Source organism: Colletes gigas, unplaced genomic scaffold (genome assembly GCF_013123115.1).
Source record: "Colletes gigas isolate AHSC1104 unplaced genomic scaffold, ASM1312311v1 Colletes_gigas_Sc00018, whole genome shotgun sequence".
Lineage (NCBI taxonomy): Eukaryota > Metazoa > Arthropoda > Insecta > Hymenoptera > Colletidae > Colletes > Colletes gigas.
This window is the reverse complement of record NW_025106647.1, coordinates 3,604,507-3,624,820: the sequence shown is the minus strand read 5'-3', so window position 1 is coordinate 3,624,820 and position 20,314 is coordinate 3,604,507. Positions and strand designations below refer to the sequence as shown.

Below are 20,314 nucleotides of genomic sequence, written 5' to 3'. Positions count from 1 at the left end.
GGAAGAAGGGAAAGGGCATAAAGCTGTCGGAATCGATTGAGCCAGTGTTTCTCAAACTGTGGTCCACGGATCCCTTGAGGTTCATAAACTTGGTAATAAGTACCCACGAACTCTTAAAAGAAAAAAGAAACTTATATAATGAAATGAATAAAATGTATTCCATAGTATTTCAGTCTTGTCAAAAATAACTGGTGAAAAGTTGTCTGTCGTTAATAGTGAAAACATTAAAAAAAGTAATATGACTCAAGTTAATTTCTGTGAAGCAATGTCACTAAACTCGTTAAATTTTGATTTTTTCTAATTTTTTGTATAATTTTATCCACAAACTGTTGTACTTGTAACATATTCATTATTTTGTATAGTACATATAATTCATATGTCAGAGTTAAATGTTATATTGAATTTATCGTTTGTATTTACTCGATTGAAGAAATTATTTTATTATTAAATAATACTAAATCAATTTCAATAAAACTCATGCGCATTTACCCAACTTTTGTTCATATTTATTTTTATGCGTTGCTCAACCAAAAATATATAAAAAAATCAAATTATCGTAAATGGAAGCTATGTAAATATAACTTTTTATAGTATAACTATAAAGTTATTAGATTTAATATTAGAGCCTATAATTCTGTACACGATTTAAGATATACGTATAATGGTAAAGATCTTCACAAAGAGCACTTTAGTATAGTAATTTTTATTTTACATATATTTAAAATGGAGCGCGTTTCAGCGAGGATTGTTATTTCCACAATGAATAATGAACTATGCAAATATCTATTGTCTAGTGGTGTGTATTTAACATTCTTAAGCTTCGCTGCCTATTTAATTTCAAATGTTAATAAAAGACACAGAACTAATTCCGGTATCACAAGTTGGAAAACTACCAATTCATAGAATAACATAATCTGGAGGAAGTTTCTACTTCCTATTATAAACATAAATCCATGTTTATTAGCAATTATGGAAGTTGCAAAGACACAGTACACCAGCGCCATTAACGGGGAAGCGCTTGGAATGTGAAGTTCGAGAAACACTGGATTAAACGTAGAAAGACCAAGGAACGGACTTGTCGAGTTAACCAGTTATGAATTCTTAAAAATGTACTATTTATCTCGTGTAAAACATCTCTAAAGAATTATTTATTGTCGCTTATGTATTGCGGATTGAAAACAAAAAGACAAAGTACAATAGTAGCGTACATAAATAAATCAATTTTTTTGAGCTACATTATTCATATTATTTGTTTCTTAACATGCGAAACTGCAATTACTCTTAACCTCCTTGTTGTGGGGGTTAATTACAAGCAATGCTCACGGATTTTTTATTGTGAAACTTGACATTATAACGAATCAAACTTGCAATTGTACAGCAAGGAGTCAAAAGACTCAAAGATAATTATTTAATAAAAAAAAAAGTATGAAAAAGATGATCTCGACGTGGCAATTCGTTGGTCTTGAAAACGACGGCTACTGGCTGGATCTTTCTAGGATTAAGCGATGGGGGTACTTAGTCCGGTACCGCCTTGTGAATCATGCAAAGATCAGCCTGTTTACCTGTAACAGCATATTATTTCCAAGCGTAGATTTCGAATGCTCCATGCTCGGTTTCGGCATGTTGCTAGGACTCGTGCGCACTTTATTATTATGCTCGGGATGAAAATCGTCCTCGTCCGGCTGGTTCAACAAGATTTTTAATATCCTATGCTTATTTTGGCTCTCGGAATCGTTATTTGTATTGTCCTGACTGTCCTCACTAGCACTAGCCCCCTTGGTCAACAAGTTTCTGAGCCTGCCGGATTCGGTGGACACAACACTGTTTTGAGTTTCAACGACGCTCGCGGCGGCGCCGGTCTGCCCGGTCGCAGGGTTACCACCAGCGACGGAGGTCGCGTTGTTTCTCGCGTTGTTGGCCTCCATAGCGGACTGGTTGGTGGTCGAGCACCCGGTCTTCCCTTCATCCTGTCTCTTGGGCGTCAATCCAGCGGCGCCGTTCGCGCTAACGCTACTAGCGGCGCTGTTCGTCAAGGAGGACGTCTGTGATTCCTGAAGCGGACTGAAGGGGAACGAATTACTGAAGGTGTGAGCCGCATTGCCTGAGGTCGGGCTGAACGCGCGTAGGGGACTGCAGTGAGGCGCCACCGCCGAATTAGAGGAGAACGTTCCCTGGGGACTCGGAGATGTCGGGGCTGGCTGGGAAGGTGGTCGTGAGTTTGGTGGCCCGCTCGCTCTCGATTCGGGCCTATCTGCCCACCCGCTGCTACTATCCAAGTCCCATGTGGAACTGGGGAAGAGCTCGAATTCCAAGTCCATGTTCCCCGAAAAGTGGTTGAACGGATTACTGGTACTTAGCGACGGCAGGGGGTTGCAAGACTCGGCCGCGCTAAATACTATCGAGTTCGACGATGTCGCGGCCCCGTGCGACGACGTACCCGCCAACCCCCGACCACTGATACCGCTCACTTGACCGTTCAGATGTGCCACGGGCATCAGCGGGCCACCCACGTTATTCTTATTGTTACCATTATTATTATTACTATTATTCGCACAACGGTTACTAGAGTGTCCTGAGCACACTTTGTTGTTGGAAAGCTGACCACCCTCGATAGGCGTTAAGTCATTGTCCCTATCATGGACAAGAAACAAAACAACACATGTAGTTGCCAGTTACCATTAAACACTTTTCTGTTTAGTATAAACACTAAGCATCACTATGTGTACCGGGTCATTTCACAAGTCTTTGCGTATATTTATTTATTTATCTTTTAATATCCATCTACAGAGATACTCCTGGATGTCCAGTCTTCTTTCGCTCTGTATATCATACTTTTTCAGTTATGGATCTTCTTCGATTAGTTTCAAATCCATTTTCTATTCTTTCTCGTTGATCTTGAATATCGTTTGTTTCTTTTGCACAATGGATTTCAAATGGCCTCGCGGGTAAAGATTGAATTTCTTTTTTGCTACTTTTAATACTGAACTCTCGAGATTTAGATACTGATTTTTGATTATTAACAGATCTCATGATCAGCGATATTGTTTGTAAAAATCAAACAAGGTCAAAATGATTAAAAAAAAAATGAAATAGCAAAGTTACAGTTTTTATCTTGATAAAATTGCAACACAGTTAGCATTAAAGAAATAGTTTTATCGCATTCTAGACGACAGCAGTGAAAGGCAATATGAAAACTGTACAGAAGCATGCTCACATTCTTTAAAGATTCGTACAAACAAAATATAAAGTGTGAGTATATTTTCAGTAATTTATTCGGAGCAAAACTATTCTTCTAACACTTGCTATAATCAATTCTTGCCATGAAATTCTATTGAACGTAAACAATTGTCCATTTTCAGCTATAAATATATTGCAAATAAAAATAGGAAATTTTATATGTATTTATGCATTTTCCTTGGATTCCAATAACGTAAAAAGATCTGTATACTGAATTTTTTCAAAAAGTCTCAACTTGGAAGCCTATCATAAATATTTACTGACACTAGCAACAACTATTATTATTTTCCTTGCGTTAATTTCAAACTAAAAACTGTTATTCATCTTACTCGTACTCGCTTCAACGACAGATTGAACGAGAAAACTGAACATAAGCCTCGATGGACGTCTCGTGGTTTGATCTGGTAGGACTTTGTATGTTCGAATACATATACTTAAATACGCAAGGGCTTATGAAATGGCCTAATGCTATTTCTAATTGCGATGTATCGCGCTGAATGGCCCCGCCATCGCGGCGAACAGTGCTCGGCTGATTTTCATCGACTGTTCGCGATCGAAATCGAAAGAATGCAAAACCATGTGACTAATAAAAGCCTGTAAGAAATACGGAGATAATGTTCTTAATATTCCGTGCACTGTTCGCCGAGAGAGGTGCCTTGAGCGTCTATCGAGCCACCTTGATACCCTGATGTAAGTTGTATAAGCGTAAGTGAGACTTACTACACCTTGCCACGGCGGTAAATCTTACTTTCGCTAAGTACTTACAGCTTTAACGCGAAAACCCTGAGGTGAGCGCAAAACGCTTCGACAATATGTAACAATGTTGCTGAAACTGCTCCCGGAGATAATTGACAAAACATCAGCAAAAACAAGCAGGAAACGGGTAATTTCGTTAACCGACGGAATCGACAGAAAATTAAAATAATTCCTCTTTCTACTCTCTTCGTAATTCGACTTTGATAGTTATGGAACGAAACCTTGCGATCACCTTTTGCTTCGTAACACGCGTTTCTAAACGTCAGGAAATTCGTAAATCAAGATTGAAAATGGCAAGGATCGTGCACCGATCGGTGAACCCGAACGTTCGATAGCTGCTTGCCAAGCGACGCTCTTAACCTTTGCCATTTCCAGGAACAGTGTACGAGGTGCATGTGGAAACAAAACACTGCGGAAGGTTGTGTGGCGTGGCACGATCAAACCAGCGTGCGATACGTGGGTAATTTGTTAGCATTCGAAGCGTTAGAAAGCCATAAACGAATGAACGCATCCTATGTATTGTCGACATCGCAGAGACGGTGGGTAAATTGTTTCAGTTTCAAGAGTGGCCAGATCTCCAACACCGAGAAGAAAACCTGTGTCGCGACGCATGCATGGGCGTTTTCGGAAACCTAAAAAAAAATAACAGCACAACGTCCGAAACGGAAATTTCAAACCAATTAGGTGCCAAGAAATCGAAATAAACGATTCGAATATCACGCTTTGTCCGTATTTAGTCTCTTCAAGTTTCTTCTTTTTGTCGTCTGTGTTCATTTTTTATCGATGCCTTTGAGTTAGCTCGAGATAGTTCTTGAAGCAGTAGCGATCGAACAAACGCGAAGAAATTAGGAGAACAGAATATATTAGCCGGAAACCCAACGCAGCGGGAAATTCAAAAAGTGGAATGTCGTGTAGATATAGTCACCCTTGCCTACGTATTCCAATAGAAGAGTAATTAAGCGATACGAAGTATATGCAGCGAATCTTGGACAATTGCGAGAACCACGGGACTGTTTACTTTTCAGTTCCCAGTTTCTATCTTGCCGAACGTAGAAAAGGACAGCGAATTAAGGATAAATAAACATAGAACGACGCAACATGAAACTTATTTTTTATTTTTTTTTGTTAACGGCACCTTTACTAATATAACTGAGGTTTTTCTGATTAAAATAAGACCAGACACAATATAACTTTCATCAGGATCATATTTGCGTATTTAATGAGATTTTATACTTTATTAGAAGTAGGTTAAAAACAAATTATATTGTGTTTGGTCTTATTTTAATCGGGAAACTCTCACAAATACAGTGGTAAAAGTTTCATTTAAAAAAAAACAAAAATAAAAAAGTTTCATCTTTGCATCATATACTATACATATATGCACTGTCTCACCGATATTCGATATCAGATTACATTACATAGTCTCTGCTCGACATTGAACTTCTTTGGTGTGTCAAGGGGAGTCTCCTCCCAGTAGTAGCGATGACTATCGTTCACTTATCCAATCGAAAATGACTCGCAGTTATCCAAGCATTGCTGTATTAACTTAATTACCCAGCAGAACGACGATCACTAAGGCGCTCATTAAAGGGAACGATTAAATACTGAAAAGCAGGTTCGTGTTTCCATTGTCGACTAATTTTCAGTGGCTACCAATACCGTTAATTTCGATGCAACCCATAATAATCGAAGTTCTGCTACCCAATTCCTACTCGTCCTTTCGTAATCCTATTGTTAATATATTTACCTACTTCTACCTAATATCAACACACTGAGCACCACAGCAATCTGGATGATCATTAAAATATATTATACAAACATCTGTAGCTGAATTTGATTCTTTAAAATCGTCACTTTGGTAATCAGTGTATTAACACGTTCGAACCTCGGATTTAATCGTAGTTATTTCTCGAAAATCTTTTAATACGATCGAAAGTTTCACAATTTAGAAAAATGACGATTAATCCGGAGTCAAACGTGTGTCGAGCGCAATCTAACGAGTTTTACGACTATAAGGTATGCCGGAAGAAAGGACAGAGCCGCTCAAACTTACCCAATGATGGAATTGGTGGCCATAATGAAGTCGGTATCGTGTGCATTCATCACATTTGCTTTGAAAAGTTTTGACTTTGTTTGAATGTTAAGGAACTTATCAGGACTAACGCGTAGCCGGTACACGCCGCTGATACTCTGACCGACTTGAAGCGTATCGTTCAAATGTGCAGTTAGCTTACTGAGATCAAGAGGGTGGCACAAGTCTTTTATTGTAGTGCCAATCAGTTCCTGCAACAAAGTTTCATACAAATGTATATTTTGCGTATAATATCATATTTCTTACTCTAAAAATGAGAATGCAACAACATCGAATATGAATTTCTTAGCCATTTTTAATGTGAATCGATTAACGTTTCAGTTAAACAATATGGAAATGTACGGAGCTATTAACACGTTGATCGCCTCATCAAACCTCTCAAAACTTTATTTCCAGACAATTGGATACTAGCGTACCCACAATTTGTCATAAAACTTATTTTTGCAGCCCCGTTAAAATTCAAGAGTCTAGATTTATTCTCTTTAACATCTTACAAATTAATTTTGTTAGCTCCTCAGTGGCAGTCAATGTATCGAATCGTGTACGATGCTATAAATACTGCTTCTGAATAATGTTCGTTGATTTATACGATACGAGCTCTTGACCAATAGTAAAATAACCTTTTCAAAAAGTTCTGATTCATCCAAGGACAATCTCTACCTCCCTAGCATGCATTTAGTTTGTTAATCGCTAAAAGTACGTTTAGATTTAAGATCGTGAGATTCGTGGTTGGAATTTAAATGTTCATTTATTTCAAAGACAATATTTCGTCCCTGAAAAGGCTAACCGATCCACGTCGTGGACGAACTCTTCCCAAATATATCTACTCAGAAATGACTGCCGGTTACAGCGCGATCAGCTTCGCAAATATGGCTATCATCGGTCGCGCGCAAACATCAGCATTCTAAATGACAGAAAGAGCAAAGATGATTGTGTATCTTGCTTCTAAACGTTTCAGAGCGGCTACTCGATATTCCAAACCGAGATCATTCATTTGTCGGACGACTGGTCTAGTCAACTGAATTATCTGGACCACTGATGGACTCTTTCTTCCAAATCCTAATATCGAAAAGTGCGTACCACTGGAGTAACTAGAAGGTTCGGAAGAGAATACATCAGGAATCTTACGTACCCTTACCTTGGTTAGGTACTTGGAGTAAGGAAGCGACAACCAGTTGGCATCGACCGCGACAATCTTCCCCGTGGTGTCCAACTTAACAGTAAACTGCTCGATGGGCAAACCAATGGGCTTCTCATTCGGGGGTATTCTGCGAGCCACGCACATTACGCAAGGACCGATGTCCGAGGATTCGGAGGACACATCACCGCTCTCCAGACGATCGCTATTACTTGGCAAAAGAGCGGAACAGATTTGCATAGACTCATATTTCGATACTCGTTGCTGCTTCTCTTCCATAGTCTCTTCTTTATCATCGGGAGGCTTCACCAAGAAGCGGCAATTGAAGGTACGATTCTTCGTTTGGGGCTGTGGCTCGCTCGTCCAGCCTGAATTACATAACATTGTTTAATTTCAAATTAAACAGAGATCTTTATCTTTTTCTCGCTCGTCAAACTATATAAGATTTGTTACAGCGGTTCGGGAAATAGTCTTGAATAAAAAAGATTCTTGTGTATTATGGGGAGACGAGATGGTGGCACGTTACCTGCAAACTAAACGACGCACAGTGGGGCCATTGCCAAACGCGGCAAAAAGTGGTTTTATACAAATATACCCACAATTAAATAATGATTCACTAATAGTTAATGGGACACATGGGCCATGATTTTGAAACGTTTAATCTTAAAATCATCCAAAATTATAATCATCATTTATTGTTGCTTTGATTCTTCAAAGTAAATGATGTACGTATTTAAATTACACCAAAGTACACTTTTATATCTCCAACATTTTTTTAGTTATAACTAATTGAAGATGTTCAGTTTTTATTTTTTTTTTTAATTATAAATGCAGTGTGATTCAGTGTTCATTTTAGTTGCTTTTTGTAGAGTGAAGCCTTACCTTTTTTTTTAAAAAAAATTAGCTGCTACTAGCTAATGCTCCAAATTCGTGATCATTTTATGCTTTTATAGCATTTGAAGCAAAAACAATGAAATGTATGCATTGTTTCCAAGTTTTGATGTATTTTTGAAAATCGTAACAATACTCGCAATCACCGACGCTCGCACGTGCCGAAACAGTTGATCATCTTTATATTTTTCGCAGTAACAGCTAGTAGCAGCTAATTTTTTTTTAAAAAAAAAGGTAAGGCTTCACTCTACAAAAAGCAACTAAAATGAACACTGAATCACACTGCATCCATAATTAAAAAATAAAATGAAAACTGAACATCTTCAATTATGTAGTTATAACTTAAAAAATGTTGGAGATATAAAAGTGTACTTTGGTGTAATTTAAATACGTACTAAGTATATTTAATTCAATTACTCATCATTTACTTTGAAGGATCAAAGCAACAATAAACGATGATTATAATTTTGGATGATTTTAAGATTGAACGTTTCAAAATCATGTAGTCGTATCAAAAATCGACAAATGATAAAAAAAATCACACTAAATCATGGCCCATGTGTCCCATTAACTATTAGTGAATCATTATTTCATTGTGGGTATATTTGTATAAAACCACTTTTTGCCGCGTTTGGCATGCAATGGCCCCACTGTGCGACGCAAGGGGCACGTAATCCCCTCCACTTCTTAGGTTCTTGGTTGTTATTAGGTAAGTCGATCACCAATCCAAGAACCTAAACAGTGGCGACTAGGTGGAGCCTACTCGTGGTTCCCTTTGCCCCTTGCGTCGTTTAGCTTGTGGGTAGCGTGCCAACATTTCGTCTTCAAATAGTATGTCGGCTGTGAATTATTATATCGACTCTGAAATGGTTCTATATTGGGTCAAAACAATTCTACGGTGTTCTTATGCCAATTATGTAATATTGTTTCTGTATTCTATGACGCTTTTAAAAATATATCAATTTTTTTACATTTTTGCCTTAGATATTAGTATTAAATCAGCATCCGTTGAGTGTTTTTAATTCATATTTATTTTATTAATACTGCTACTTTGTACACTTTATACACTTACACAGTCAACAAATTTAATTATTAATAATGTATAATGTAGTTAAACCGATATATGTATAACGAAATCATTTCATAATTGATATAGGACAACTTCACAACTGATATAATAACGGTTCTGTAAAACCGTGACCATAAATTAGAACCATTTTCATTCATAACTGTTATATCATTTCGGTTCTTAAAGGGTTTTAGTCAGAACCTTTACATAACAGTTTGAAATAATTATTTTCAAAACCTTTTCGATCCCTCATTTTGGTAGAGGAATTGTATATTATTTCATTATGAATATATTCTTCCATCGAGCATGACGGACGGTTGAAGTTTGTGTTAAAAAACTTTCTTATACAAATTAAAGCTTTTTTGAATATTACATGCTAGTAGCTAAAATAAATCTGAATTGTACGTCACTTAGATTTTAAGTTTTATATTAAATTCAAGAGTTTTAACCTGCTTTATAACTAATATTTCCGTATATTAAGTAGACTATACTTTTCATAGAAATATAAAGACCAACTAAAGACAATTATATCTGGATTAGACAAAAATACTAGAATTTATAGGAAAATCACAAACATACAAATTTTGAATTTCAATTTGTAAGAAATATTGTAACCTTGTATTAAAATATTGTAAGAATTAATTTAATTCTTTATCCGTGATAAAAATATGAAAAAATTACCTGAATAGTTTAAGAAGAGAACTGCCATATTTATCTCAAATTATTTAAACGTTCTTTCCGCATTTTTGTACTTTTACCTTTGAAGAGGAACGCATATCAAAGTAATCGTTACAGTATTTTCTTAACATCACCAAATAATATACAATTCCTCTACCATAGTTTAATTTCTGTTTTTCTTTGCTATATTTTAAATTATTCGCAGCTTGAAGAAGAAAACGAAAGATCAAAGGTTCGTAGCTTTTCTATTTCGTAATCAATGATATTTTATGGATTCCTTAAATCTAATATCACCGGAATTTTATATAATCGACACGATAAAAGATGCTTTAATTAACAAATATAGAGGACGCCTCGTAGAATGTAATAATTTTACATTATAATCTTGATTCAGTTTCATTTATCGTAGTATATAATTTTAAAGTGGTTCAATTTTGATTTTGAAACAATAAATTCATCCGAGAGGTTACTGAAATTATTTCGACTTAATCTCTAAAATTTTATAAACATTTTTATCCTTTTTAGACTTATAGACTAAACTGGTTTCAATTTCGATACGAGCGTCTGTTACGACTCGACGCAACTAATTTTTTGCACGCGGTACGTTTGGAAAATTGGTATAAATATTGAATGAAATTTCACGCATCGCTGTCTCGAAAAGCAAAGCTTTCGATGCGGAGCGGTTTTTATCGCCGGGTATCGCGTTTCTGCTGCGCTCGCGAATTTTGAAACCGTCTTCTTCAATTACACAAGATAAATCTTTGCTTTGCAGAACCACCGAAGTTCATAACAAAACGAGATAAACCACGTAAGGCGCACGCATAAATACATGCCAAAGTTACATTATCATAACTCGTAAATAATCGTTTCATCATGTACCCGCTATTTAAAAAAATAAAACAATAAAGAACAGATATCGTTTTCGAAATTGAAGGAAAAAAAAATTGGAGAAAAAAATGGTAATATTGTATCGACGGGGTACCAACCTAGCGACATAGGCAACAAGCTCGGCATGAAGGTGTTGTGGTCTCCATGGTGAATAATATTATAAATATCCTTGCCAAGCACATCGTCCTTCGTATAATTTATATATTGTGTTATATTATCCGTTACGGACTCCACGCGTCCCTCCGTATTTACAACAAATAGAAAGCCATCTAGCGCCTAGACAAAAATTCAGAACACGGTTAGAAAGATACTGGTGCACTGATCGACCGGCTGACGATAATATTTGGGTAGCTGATCGGTATGGACAATTAATTCTGAACGATGTAAAACCACAGACGAGGTGTACGAGTAGACCATATACAGGGCGATCGGCCACATCTGAGAAAAATTTTAATGGGAGATTCTAGAGGCCAAAATAAGACGAAAATCAAGAATATTAATTTCTTGACAGAGGCTTCGTTAAAAAGTTATTAACAATTAAATTAAAAAATTTCAAATCATACCGAAAAAATTATTTTCAGCTGCGGGGGTCAATTATAATCAGTTCTGGTCATTAGGCATATCCTTGAAATCCTTCCCATTTTGGAAAAAAAATTCGAGGAGGTATGAAATTTTTTGGCGAAAAAAAAAATTTCAAATCGATCTGGAAAAATTATTTTCGGTTACAGGGGTCAATTACAAGCATTTTTGGTGAATAGACATATCCTCGAAATCCTACCCACTTTCGAGAAAAAAATTCGAGAAGGTATGAAATTTTTCGACAAAATTATAAAATTTCAAATCGTTCTGAAAAAATTATTTTCGGTTACAGGGGTCAATTACAATCATATTTGGTGAATACACATACCTCCGAAATCCTATCCACTTTCGAGAAAAAAATTCGGGTAAGTGCTGAAATTTTTCGGTGAAATAAAAAATTTTTTAATTGTTCTAAAAAAATTATTTTCGGCTGCGGGGGTCAATTACAATCATTTATGGTCATTACACGTACCCCAAAAATCCTATGCATTTTCGAGAAAAATTCCTTACCAAAAATCTAATTAGGTGCCTAAAGTCGACGAAAAAAAAAATTTCAAATCGTTCTGGAAGAATTATTTTCGGTTGCGGGGGTCAATTACAATCATATTTGGTGAATCCCCCGAAATCCCACCCATTTTTTAGAAAAAAATTCAAGAAAGTGTGAAAAAATAATTTTTTTACAATGATTTGAAATTTTTCAATTTCGCCAACAAATTGATCCACCATCCTAAATTTTTGTCTGGAAAATGCGTAGAATTTCGGAGGAATGTGTATTCACCAAATAATAATTGATCCCTGCAACCAAAAATAATTTGTTTAGAACGATTTGAAATTTTTCAATTTCGCCGGAAAATTTGTCCACCTTTCTGAATTTTTTTCTCGAAAATGCTTAGGATTTCGGAGGTATGTGTATTCACCAAAAATGATTATAATTGACCCCCACAACTTAAAATAATTGAAATTTTTTTTTTCGTCGAAAAATTTAGATACCTACCCCTCTCCTGTCGATTTTTCCTAAAAATTAGTTTTTGATTTTTAATAAATTTGTTAGACGTCCTACGGAAATTTTATCTAATACTTTTTTATAGGTATCCATGAGCTCTGCTTCAGAAATGAAGTTCAATGAAATACATTCACCATTCTAGGAGGTATGGTCGTTTGAAAATTGCGTTTTTTAATCTCTTCCATAGTCAACTCACATATATTTATGCACACACTACAGCTGTCTGCTCATCAATACCAATTCACTGACTAGTTTCTCAACTGACCGCCATCCATGAGAAGGGAACGATAAAATCACCTCCGAATTTTGAGGTCTGTATGACAGTCAGATTGGACCACGAAAGTCCATAAGGTGCAAGGTCTACTCGTATACTTCGTCTGTGATAAAACTACTGTGATTAATTTTCGTTGCAGAATAATTTCTAGCTTCGATTCTGTGATTAGCACTCGTTAAATCAATGATGAATCACAAAGTACAAATAAAAGAAAAAGGTTTTTTCAAATTGTGATGGAATTCGTTACTTAACTATAACACAAAATAAATTTGTTATACACTGTTAATTTTCAAATATTTATCAACATTGAACTGATGCAATTTTCAATTGTCAATGTTATGTTATTCAGATGAAGAAACCCTAAATGATACAGAGACGAAGAACGTTGAAGATATACAGTACCGAACAAAAGTATTGGCACAGACCGTATTTTCAAATAAAATGTTATGTAGTTGTGAATAAAGCACAATGTCTTCTTTATTTTTGGTATAAAATATAAGTTTGGGGTTTGAACTTTAAGTATCTCGCGAAATAAAGCGATTAAGTAGACCTGCAATAATAAAAAATAGTAACAAATACACAGAGGACAGTTTTCGACGAAACAAAAGTATTGGCACACTTGTAAATTTAATATTTCTATGAAACACTTATGTAAATATTTATAATATTGGCATGACTGTTGTATCCAGGGAAGTCCCGAGATTCAATTTGATATTCATTTGTTATTTCTTACTAAGTTTGCCTGTAATAAAGTGAATAACACAACAATGTATCGAAAAACACGAGAAACAACAATTTCAGAAAGAAAACTTATATTAAAATTATCAAAAGAGGGAAATTCATATTCTGCAATAGCTAAAATAGTAAATAGAAGTCGTTTCACCGTAAGAAATATCATTAAACGGTTTCCTGACGAACAAAATGTAAAAAATCTTCCGCGAAGTTGTCGTCCACAGAAATTACCAGAACGAGATAAACGAAAAATTACCAAGATTGTAAAAAAAAACTTCCTAAAGTTGCCTCTACAGAAATAGCAGCACAAATGAAAAGTGAAAATAAGGTAGATGATATCCTATAACTATCCGGGGAGTTCTTAAAAGTGCTGGGTACAATTCAAGAGTGGCTAGAAGAAATCCATTGATCAGCAAAATTAATCGAAAAAACAGATTAGAGTTTGCAGAGATGTATGTACACAAAAATTTAGAATTTTGGGATAGAATACTCTTCTCTGACGAAAGTAAATTTAATATTTTTTTAAATCTGACGGTCAAATAAGAATATGGGGAAAGCGTAATACCGAGATGGATTCACATAATATAGTCTCAACTGTTAAACACGAGAGTGTTAGTGTATTAGTATGGGGTTGTATGAGTTCCACTGGACTTGGAGAACTAGTTTTTATAGACGGTATTATGGATAAATGTGTATATTTAAATATTTTGAAACAAAAGTTTAAAAAAAGTGTGGAAAAATTAAATCTTGGGGAAAACTACTATTTCCAACAAGATCATGATACCAAGCATACTGCTTATATTGTCCGCCAATGGATCGTTTTTAATACACTCCATACATTGCCAACCCCTCCTCAATCGCCGAATTTAAATCCGATTGAACACATATGGAATGAGTTAGAAAGAAGGATCCGAAAACACCTTATTCAAACAAAGGAGCAATTAAAAGATGCACTTATGAAGGAATGGAACAAAATAGGTTCAGAAATAACACAAAATTTAGTACATTCGATGCCTAATCGGTTACAAAGTGTAATAAGATAAAAAGGATTACAAACAAAATATTAATTTGAATATTGTATTATAAAATAGTAAGTGTGCCAATACTTTTGTTTCGTCGAAAACTGCCCTGTATGTGTTTGTTACTATTTTTTATTATTACAGGTCTACTTAATCGCTTTGTTTCGCGAGATACATAAAGTTCAAACCTCAAACTTATATTTTATACCAAAAATAAGGAAGATATTATGCTTTGTTCACAGTTACATAACATTTTATTTGAAAATGCGCTCTGTACCAATACTTTTGTTCGGCACTGTATTTAAACTGATGCTCGTTTTAGACTAATGTTTCCCTTACATTACATGAATATTAAATATTCAGAATAATACGGAAATGTTTAAATTATATAGACTGCATAGATCTATGTGGTAAATGTGTCTTGGAATTTTAAATAAACTTATTCAAAGTAAATACAGCATGTCACTGATAAATTAAGTACTACCCCTGTTCGATACCATCTCTAACGTGCAATTTTACACGTACGAGAAGACAACCGGACTTGGCATACTTTGATTTCTATTTAAAGCACAGTCAATTATTTACAGCACATTTCTTACGCTGTACGTCCCATTCATCTGTCCGAAGAAACACTTACGTTCAAATTTATTACATTCGACGCAACAATTTTGTTTTATATCGATTCAGGTTATTTAAGCTTCTACGCCACCCCTAGCCGGTGGCGCACCCGAAGGGTGTGAAACAAATTAATCCCCCTCCCGCATGCTACAAATATTCATTTGTTTGCCTTCAACAATTTTTTATATATGTATAACAAGAAAGGAACAAATACCAAACAAGAACATTATGTATAACAATAAGGTCGCAAGGTTAAAGGTAAAATAATTAAAATAAGTTTCGAAAACAATAAATAATGTTTCATATATTAGTATAAAGTAAACTGTTTCGAAAAGTATTGCGACGTATTTGGGTTAATTTTTAGTTCTATCACCACTGTTAAATTTCTGGATGCGCCACTGCTCCTAATACGTAACAAATGAACTACTTTATGTTGAAATAATATATTTAAATGTTATTCATGTACCCTAAAATTAAAATAAAAATATTTCTGATGTATGTACTTGAAGTTGTTAAGACTCGAGATTTTGCAATTTGTGGTGTACGATGTGTTTAAAATGATCTACAACCATTGTATAGGCAAAAATAAGACGAAAATCAAGAATAAAAATTTGTTGACTGAGGTTTCGTTAAAAAGTTATTAACGTTTACAATTTGATGTCGATACGTCACTAAGTAGGGTTTCCCATGCTGAATGAAAACCACTATTACGCGCACGCAACTGTTCGCAAATTGCCGTTCTACAGGTGGAACTTTAAACGTTAATAACTTTTTAACAAAGCCTCAATCAACAAATTGGTATTCTTGATTTTCGTCTTATTTTGTCGTCTAGAATCTTCCATTAAAATTTTGCCCAGGGGACGGCTGAACACCCTGTATAATAATAGCACAGTAAATTTACAAAACAAATTGCAGTCATGTTTCCAACAATTTGACGCTGAGTAACTATTCCCAATATGTATTCTATAATATAATAAGAATAATCTCAATCCACAGGAGCACCATGTATGGCTTAACTAGTTGATAGTTTCCATTTCTAGAACACAACTTCCATGAAAAAAATTAATTATAATATTTTTCAATGCATACCAAGTTTCATAAAAATGAAGAAAGCTCAACAGTTGGAATTTTCTGCAAAATAAATTATAAACTAATTTCAGAAGAAGAGGAAGACCAGTCAATAAAGAATTTCTATTGTTTCGTTTTCTAAATTGACTGTGTTATTATTCCACACGTACAATGACTATAAAACCACTTTATGGATGGCGCTGAAGACTTTGGATCTCCTTAAGGTACAGGATACTTTTTTTGAACCGATGAACCGAATCGAACAATCGTTGTTTAATCAGATATGCTTGATCCTACCACTATTCAACGCCTAAAATGATTTATTCTTCGTTCCGAAAACAAGTATTTCTAAATAAAATATAGCTTCGAGCGAATGCTTCCGAGCGTAGATCGAGAAACGGTAACGAAAAAGGCAGAGTAAGTTGATGGAACTCGGTTGATTTGTAAGCGCAAATTGATTCGTACCTCGAGTAAAACAAGACCAACTTGATCGTTGGACAGTATGTTACGATTCGACGAAGACACTTCACCCTGTTGAACGGCATGACTATTCGAGCCTTTCTGTTGCGTAATGTGCTGCATCTGTACAGAGAAAAAAATTACACCGTTAGTAAAATTCCAATTCCAAACACGGTGAAACGTTGCAACGAATTTTACTTCGAGGTATGCGCACCTTGTGAAATGCAGCACAACAAGAAACCGGAAAACAAAGAAGACGACCGTGGAAACAGAGTAATCAAACGAGGGAACACGTGTCTCAATTAATTGAAAGAGAAGAAATATTTAAAGTCTTTATGTTTCAAATAGACGAATAAATATTTACTTATTTTAAATGTAATTGTTAATGGAAATTTGAAGATAAAAATGTAATTGAGTTTGAAATGATTATTTAATACTAAGAGTATTGCAAAAATAAAAATTTTAATGTGACTCCGTAATTATTGGTTCTTATTGTAACTTCAAATATAATTTACCCAACTCCGTACCAATGCAATCACATTAATTGTACAGTCAAATAAATCGCATTTGTATATTCCGCGACACGTACGTCAACATAAATGCAACGTGTGTTTGTAAAACTGAAATAAAGTTAGCCATAATTCTTTTGGTCTCTCGTGTAAAAAGTTCATAACCATTTAATAACGCTACCATAATCGCAAGGTTTTTTTCGCATTAAGTTATCGAGTAATAACACGAAACTGCTTTAATTTCATTTGTACACCAAAACTGGAGTTACATGTTGTATTTCATATTGCATACCAAGGCGAATACGCATTGCGTTCAACGTAATGAATAATTTACAAGACCACGTTTTTCAGTTCCTTACGTTAATATTAAAAGTTATTCTTTATTTATAACGCGACATTGCACAGAACGTAAGATAAGAAACCCGCAGTGTTACTCGAAACTTAACAACCGGTATTTCACCATTAAGTATTGAAAGCGGTTGTCCGTAAGTCAATGAATATTTGCGAAATTAAAAAAAAAAAAAAAAACAGGCCAGGTAAATATTTATCCGATCAGGTATACAGGGTGTTCGGCCTCCCTGGGAAAAATTTTACTGGGAGATTGTAGGAGCCAAAATAAGACAAAAATCAAGAATACTAATTTGTTGATGGAGGCTTCGTTAAAAAGTTATTAATGTTCGAAGTTCCACCTGTACTGAATTTTTTTCTAGAAAGTGGGTACGATTTCGAGGGTTATGCCTATTCATAAAAAATGATTGTAATTGACTCCTGTAACCGAAAATAATTTTTCTAGAACGATTTGAAATTTTATAATTTTGTCGAAAAATTTCACACCTTCTCGAATTTTTTTCTCGAAAGTGGGTAGGATTTCGAGGATATGTCTATTCACCAAAAATTATAGTAATCGACCCTCGGAACTGAAAATAATATTTTCAGAACGATTCGAAATTTTTTTCTCCCGTCGAAACATTTCACACATTCTCAAATTTTTTTCGCGAAAGTGGATAGGATTTTGAGGGTATGTCTAATGAAAAAAATGATAGTAATTGACTCCTGCAACTAAAAATAATTTTTCCACGACGATTTGAAGTTTTTTAATTATCGCGAAAAATTTCAGCATCTGCTCGAATTTTTTTCTAGAAAATGCGCAGGATTTCGAGGGTATGTCTATTCACCAAAAATTATTGTAATCGAACCCCGGAACTGAAAATAATTTTTTCAGTACGATTCGAAATTTATTAATTTTCTCGAAAAATGTCAGCATCTTCTCGAATTTTTTTCTAGAAAATGCGCAGAATTTCGAGGGTATGCCTGTTCACCAAAAATTATTGTAATCGACCCTCGGAACTGAAAATAATATTTTCAGAACGATTCGAAATTTTTTTCTCCCGTCGAAACATTTCACACATTCTCAAATTTTTTTCGCGAAAGTGGATAGGATTTTGAGGGTATGTCTAATGAAAAAAAATGATAGTAATTGACTCCTGCAACTAAAAATAATTTATCCACGACGATTTGAAATTTTTTAATCATCGCGAAAAATTTCAGCATCTGCTCGAATTTTTTTCTAGAAAATGCGCAGGATTTCTGTTGAATTTCGCGGTAATCAGCGCGTCAGCATGCATACTATACTTATAGAATACGTATATAGATGTAGCGCTCGGGGATCGTGCCTTTGACGAGCGACCACGTTTTTCATTATATAGAGGTGTAAAGAATTACTAAAGTATTAAAGATTGAACTATGTTACTATTTTCTTATACGTGCAATTGATTTCTGTTCGGTCCACAACGAGTGAAATCTAACAGGTTATGGGCCCAGGACGAACGGTGAAAAGAAAAGGTTAAAATTAAACGAAGTGAAAAGTGAGGTTAGGGTCCCACGTGCAACGTCCACGCTGAAAAGAAAAAGTAACAATCCATAAAGACGAAATGAACGCAGGAAGAATAGAACAGATTCAAAAGCTAACCAGCACGAATTATGAAACGTGGAAGATTCAGATGAAAAGTGTATTGAGGTTCAACGATCTATGGAAATACGTTAGCGGACAGTTAGTGAAGCCTGAAAATGACGATGGCGAATGGGAAACTAAAGATGAAAAAGCCATTGATTTAATAATACTGAGCATACAGCCGGATCAGTTTAACTACATTAAAAACGCTACTACCTCGACCAAAGTATGGAACTCATTGAAAGATATATATGAGTCCAAAAATCCGATGAGACAGTGTGTATTATTCAAGCAACTATTTAGATTAAGAAAGTCACAGAACGAAACTATGTCAGAATTCTTAAACGAATTTGTAAGAATTGGACAACAATTGGAACAGTGTGACCTGAATTTACCGGAAAATCTGCTGACAATTTGGTTGTTGAATGCGCTACCCGGTGAGTACGAAAATTTTTGCATAGCTATTGAATGCAGGGGAAAAATGCCAAGCCTGGAAGAATTAAAAACGAAGCTCCTTGAGGAAGAAGCTAGAAGATGTCAGTACGACAGAGAGGAAGGACCAAGCAAAATGGAAGCGCTTCTCTCAAAGAAAAACGGTGTGCTGAGATTGGAAAAACCAGAACAGAAAAACACATATACAGAACGAGGTAGGAGACAAAACTATAAATGTTATACGTGCAATAAAATTGGTCATATATCAAAATACTGCAAATCAAAACGCAAACAAAATAATGATTCTCAAAATAAAGACAATAAAGCTATGCAAGCTACGGCTTTGAAAGTAAATTTGCAGAAACCAGGGATATGGTGTCTAGACAGCGGTGCCACAATGCATATGTGCAACAACGAAAGCAGGTTCGAGAATATAGATAAAAAGCAGACCACAAAAGTATATACTGCTACAGAAAGTAATGTAGACTCCAAGGGAACAGGAGATGTACAAATAAAAGTTCAAACCTCAGGCGACAAATCTGGAAACATCAGGTTAGAAAATGCAATACTCGTCCCAGATTTCAAAAGCAATTTATTGTCAGTAACCAGCATCACGGATCACGGATATAAGGTAATCTTTCATAAGAATTATGCAAATGTAGTCAAAGAAAATGGAAAAAGTGATGGTCCTGTATGCATGAAAGCAAAGAGGGAGAATGGTTTATATTTAGTTGAGGAAACTTCTCCAAAACAATTCGCGCATATGACAAAAATACATGATAATGATTTATTGAAGTGGCATCATAGGTTAGGACACTTAAATTTTAATGATTTAAAGAAAATGAAAAATATGGTAAAAGGATTAAATGGAAAAATGGATGGTCAAAACATAACTTGCGAGATATGCTGCAAAAGTAAGAT

General features: G+C 35.1%; 1 protein-coding gene across 1 annotated transcript in view; it reads right to left on the bottom strand.

Annotated features, from left to right (window-relative positions):
* Window positions 1-20,314, bottom strand: part of LOC122400453 (nuclear receptor coactivator 2-like) — a 286,464-nt gene that overhangs the window by 25,852 nt on the left and 240,298 nt on the right. The window contains exons 6-10 of the mRNA XM_043401934.1: window positions 16,508-16,624; window positions 10,848-11,025; window positions 7,218-7,591; window positions 6,047-6,276; window positions 1,563-2,631 (exon numbers count right to left, since the gene is read on the bottom strand). Coding sequence (XP_043257869.1) covers window positions 1,563-2,631; window positions 6,047-6,276; window positions 7,218-7,591; window positions 10,848-11,025; window positions 16,508-16,624 — 1,968 coding nt within the window. The remainder of the gene's footprint in view (window positions 1-1,562; window positions 2,632-6,046; window positions 6,277-7,217; window positions 7,592-10,847; window positions 11,026-16,507; window positions 16,625-20,314) is intronic.